We start from the raw sequence: 5,000 nt of genomic DNA on the forward strand, positions 1-5,000 counted from the left end.
AAAAGAATCTTTACGAAATATTAATGAGAAAATATTTACGAAATATTGCCAAGAGAATCTTTACCAAATGTTAACAAGAGAATCTTTACGAAATATTACCAAGAAAATCTTTACAAAATATTGCTAAGAGAATCTTTACGAAATATTGCCAAGAGAATCTATTAATTAAATAAAAATGGAAATGGTCAAAACTAAGATTTCTGAACGAAAGTGCGTGACCCGAACAAAAGGTAACAGGGGTCATGGACCGGGGTGAGTGTTTTAACAGTGATCTGGCGCGAGGACGGTCTGGAAGAAAACGATTTATACGGTTACTATACACAACATGGGTGAGGCACCAGCGGAGAAAGTACGAAGAAATCGGCATTTCTGGAAGTGGGTTACTGAAGTGAAGAAGATTAATAAAAAGTCTCTCGGTGTAAAGGATTTGGCTGTTTTGAAACGTGAACATGCAGTCAAGTTTCCTGATCTCTATAAGTCTTCCAAGGGATTTTCTGTCAGAGAGTCTATAAAGTTGTTTCATCGCAAAGTGTTGTCGTTTAACGACACATTAAAGAAGAATCGACAGTTCGAGTACAAGGATTCAGACTTTGAACATCTTGGAGTTTACAATGGGGATGTTTCGGAGAAAGCTCTGCAAGGGTTTGAGAAACATTACTTTACTGGGTTTAAGAATTTTATAAAAGCGGGAGCAAAAGCTGATCACGTTGAGTATCAGAAGTACTACCTCGAGAGAAGATTTAAAGCCCAGAGAAAGATTGATAAGCTCAAGAAGTACTGTTGTAAGAGGAAAAACACGGAACTTAACCTGGTCTCTGGTGAGGTCGTTGAAGCTGGGAGTGCTACTGTGAGTTCAGTCACTTCGACGGGAAGCGGAAGTGGACAAGACCAAGGAAGTGGACCAGACGAGGAGGGTGTACCGGATCAGTTCGTCGACTCGGTGGCGGAGAATATACGGATTGTTCGAGAGAGGCGGCTTGAATTGGAACAACAATGTTTGCAACGTTTGCAAGAAAAAAAGAGGTTAAAGAAAGAACGCAGAAGCAGCTAAAGAGGCGGAAAGGGATGCCAGAATCAAGAAAAGGGAAGAACGTGAGGCGGAAAAGATGCATCGACAGGTTTTGTTGAAGAATAAGAAACAGAGGCGTTCCGAGTTAAAAGCAGTAAAAGAACAGTTGAAATTGTTACGAGCTGGGCTCATCGGGGATAAAGATTTGTCTGAATCGACGATTAATCACTTAAATATGGTCAGAAAGGAACGCAAAGATAAGAATTTTAGGCCGGATTATGTGGATTCAATAGCAGTAATATCTGATACGCTTGAAGGTTATTTACGAGACCAAGCAAAGATACCGCTCCATAATATTGGTACAATAGGGGACTTCAAATGTAAGCTTTGTAAATCGCTTTTATGGGCAGGAGAACGTAAGACTATTTGTTGTATGCAAGGACAAACGCCTCAAATCCAGTTTTCAGAGCTTAAAAACGGTATTAAAAGTATGTACGAAGGAAATTCTCCGTTATCTAAACGGTTCCTGGACAAGATCTGTGGGTTCAACGCGTTGTTCTGTTTCACATCATTTACCACTTCAAGCAAACTCCATGACCCGAGCGAACTAACATTGTGTTACAAGATTCAAGGGAAAATATACCATACCATTGGACATCTCAACCCCGAAGCGATCGCAGGTAAAAAGAACCCTTTTTGGAAACCTATTTCTTCATTCCTGGACTTATACTTCTATCATGATAAGGAAGACCAGATTAAGTTACGTGTACAAAACATGGATCGAAAGGCGAAAAACGAAAAAACTCTTAAGCGCCGAAAGAGAGAGAGAGGAAGGAAGTGAGTTCAAACGAGGATATCATTTCCATGTTCTATGATTACTTGGTTCAGTATAATGAATGTCTAAACCCGATTTTGAAGGAATTTGAAACGTGTAAAACATTAGTTAGTGAACACGTTAATAAGACGGAAAGTATGCCTGCTGTGTCTATCACGCTGAGAGCGGCAGACGGGATCAAAACCAAGGAACATAAGGGTCTGTATCACCTTCCGTCTGCTTCATCACAGGTTGGTGGGATTGTTAGCTTTGAACCCAATAGAGATCCATTGGAGATAACAGTTACTTCCCCTTTGCCCGGTTCGAACTTCAAGACTACAAGTTTGAGCCATTTGAAGTTCCATTACGATGCTTTCCAGTATCCTTTGTTGATCCCAAACGGTGACATCGGATATTGTCATTCCATGGAAAGGTTATCCAAAGTCCGTGTTAGAGGTCTTGAACCGCCTGAAGAAGATGAGTGTGACGCCTCTACGGGGCCATCAACTTCGTCTACTTACAAGCGTTTATCCCCGTGTATGTTCTACTCCTTTCTTTATATGGAGCGGGAAGGCGTTTTCAACCACATAACCAAGTGTAGGAGACTGTTTCAACAGTTTGTTGTGGATAACTACGTGAAAGTAGAAAGTAATAGGTTGTCATACCTCGAAATGAACCAGAAACGGATCCGAAAAGAAAGAGCAGACATATTATGTCTTGGAAGCGATAAAGTCGCTGATACAGGTCAAAGGGTTGTGTTGCCCAGTACTTTCATTGGAAGTCCCAGATATATGAAAGAGCGCCAACAAGATGCGCTTACATATGTTACGTGTTATGGATCTCCTGACTATTTCATAACCTTCACTATGAACCCGCATTGGCGGGAGCTGCAAGTTGCTATGGATGATACAGGTTCTGCTGGAATACGGTCGATCGGGGACCGCCCAGATTTAATTAGTAGAGTATTCAAGTTGAAGGTTGATAGTTTGATGCATGATTTGGTATCTAAACAGATCTTCGGAAGGGTGAAGGCGCATCTTTATGGTGTGGAATGGCAAAAACGTGGACTTCCTCATGTTCACATCCTCTTATGGATGAATGAGCGTGTGACAGCTGAAAGGGTTTCACGTATAATATCCGCTGAAATCCCCAACAAAGAAGCTGAACCCAGGTTGTATGATGTCGTTACAAGGTGTATGATCCATGGACCGTGTAAGGGGTACGATGAGTCTCTCCTATGTTGCCAGAAATCTAAGCCAACCGCTTCGACATGTGGAAAGGGCTTTCCTAAGACCTGTAGAAACGACTTAATGTTCGGTAACAATGGGTACCCTGAGTACAAACGTAGGTCCATCGGAGAAGGCGGGGAATCTTTTGTTACCAAGGTTAAAGGAGTGAAGAAGGTTATTGACAACTCTTGGGTTGTTCCTTACAGCCCCTATCTGTGTGTGAAGTATGACGCCCACATCAACGTTGAATGTTCAAATTCGATTAAAGCTATAGCTTATGTCACGAAGTATGTAAACAAGGGGTGTGATAGGGTCCTGTTCAGTAAAACTACAAAAGATGGGACCGTGAATGAAATTAAGAACTTCCAAAAGGCGAGATATATAAATGCGAATGAAGCAACATGGAAGATATTCGGGTTTGACATATACAAAAGTTATCCCCCGGTATCCTCTCTCGACTTACACCTTGAGGGCGAAAACGAGGTGTTTTATGACGAAAACTCATCTAAAGGGACCGTAACAGCGAAAGCAAAACAAGATACCCAATTAACCGTGTGCGAAATCTGATGAGAAGTTCGTCTCCACGTTGTATTATCATCAGATGCCTCAACATTTCTGTTTTGACAAGGCCCATTCGGTTTGGAGAGAAAGAAAAGGTAACACCTTTTCTTTGGGACGTATTCGTGCTGTTTCCACTAAAACTGTTGAGTTGTTTTACCTTAGGTTGTTGTTGACACATAAGGCGGGCCCTACTTCCTTTGAGGATCTCAGAACAGTCGAGGGTGTGACATATCCCTCTTACCGAGAGGCTGTCAAGGCCTTGGGTCTCTTGAGTGATGAGGAGACATGGAAGACTACTATCTTAGAGATAATCAATCACACCAACGACAGGTACCGTCTCAGAGAAACGTACGCCAGCATGTTGGTGTTTTCAGACCTTGAGGACCAATCCGGTATCTGGGAGGATACCAAGGATCTATTTGCAAGCGATTTCCTTCACCAGAACAACCTAACAGAGTATAACGAGGAAATCTACTTGGACGCGTTAGACGATATCCAAAAACATGTTTGGAACTGTGGAGGAGGCCTTATCACCACTTACGGCTTACCTGCTTCTAGAGGTGGAGAGAAGACTTCAAACGTTATTCGAAGAGAGAATTCTTACAACAAGGAAAAGTTGAAAAAACAGGTTCAATCAAAACAAGACCTCTTAAATGATAAACAGAGACAGGTATATGATGTGGTCATGTATAGGGTGAATAACCAACAGAAGTATGAGAATAATGGAATCTTTGTAAACGCTGCCGGAGGCACAGGAAAGTCCTTCATCTTGAATATGTTACTTGATACTGTGCGGTCCGAGGGGAAGATAGCGTTAGCTGTAGCGTCTTCAGGTATAGCAGCTACTGTTCTTAACGGGGGTCGAACCGCCCATAACATCCATTGATGGAGTATAATGAAATAAGAGGGTGTTCTGTTAAGAAGAATTCTGAACTTGCAAAGTTGTTGGAGATGACATCGTTAATCGTGTGGGATGAGATCGTGATGGCGAACAAGAATACGTTAACAGCTCTTGATATAACGTTGAGAGACATCTTGGGTAATGAACGGTTTATGGGGGGAAAAGTGTTCGTCTGCGCTGGAGATTTCAGGCAAATATTACCTGTCATTCGAGGTGGAGGTAAATGTGATGAATTAGAACATTGTATAAAGTCCAGTTATATGTGGCGGGACATAACAAAGTTGGAATTGACTGAAAATGTGCGTCTAAGGAAAGGTGATGAAAAAAACATTACGTTTGCGCGCAAGTTGCTGGAACTCGGATCCCAGAAACACGGACCTTTGGAACTTGAGGAGGGGTTCGGTATTCAAGTCAAAACACGTGAAGAGTTAGTGGAAAAGGTTTATGGTGATTTGGAGGAAAACTTCTTAAACATTTCCTATTTTG

At 41.9% G+C, this 5,000-nt stretch overlaps 2 protein-coding genes across 2 annotated transcripts in view; both read left to right on the forward strand.

Annotated features, from left to right (window-relative positions):
• The first annotated feature begins 1,106 nt into the window (after positions 1–1,106).
• Positions 1,107–3,619, forward strand: LOC143023043 (uncharacterized). Its single transcript, XM_076181512.1, has 2 exons — positions 1,107–1,689; positions 1,953–3,619. Exons 1-2 carry the CDS (start codon positions 1,107–1,109, stop codon positions 3,617–3,619), a joined length of 2,250 nt encoding a protein of 749 aa, XP_076037627.1.
• Positions 3,620–4,498: 879 nt separating this feature from the next.
• The window catches only part of LOC143023044 (ATP-dependent DNA helicase Pif1-like), a 1,632-nt gene continuing 1,130 nt past the window's right edge, over positions 4,499–5,000 (forward strand). The window contains exon 1 of the mRNA XM_076181513.1: positions 4,499–5,000. This exon is cut by the window's right edge and continues 843 nt beyond it. Within this exon, the coding sequence (XP_076037628.1) occupies positions 4,499–5,000 (502 nt within the window).

The sequence above is a fragment of the Oratosquilla oratoria genome, unplaced genomic scaffold (assembly GCF_046742065.1).
Source record: "Oratosquilla oratoria isolate Oo_2021 unplaced genomic scaffold, ASM4674206v1 SCAFFOLD289, whole genome shotgun sequence".
NCBI lineage: Eukaryota > Metazoa > Arthropoda > Malacostraca > Stomatopoda > Squillidae > Oratosquilla > Oratosquilla oratoria.

What these genes read in the sequence shown, in the direction of transcription:
- LOC143023043 (XM_076181512.1), top strand. Translation starts at nt 1,107, where the DNA reads ATGCATCGACAGGTTTTGTTGAAGAATAAGAAACAGAGGCGTTCCGAG. An exon ending in CAACCCCGAAGCGATCGCAG is followed by an intron (nt 1,690 to 1,952) that starts GTAAAAAGAACC and finishes GTAAAACATTAG; the next exon opens with TTAGTGAACACGTTAATAAG.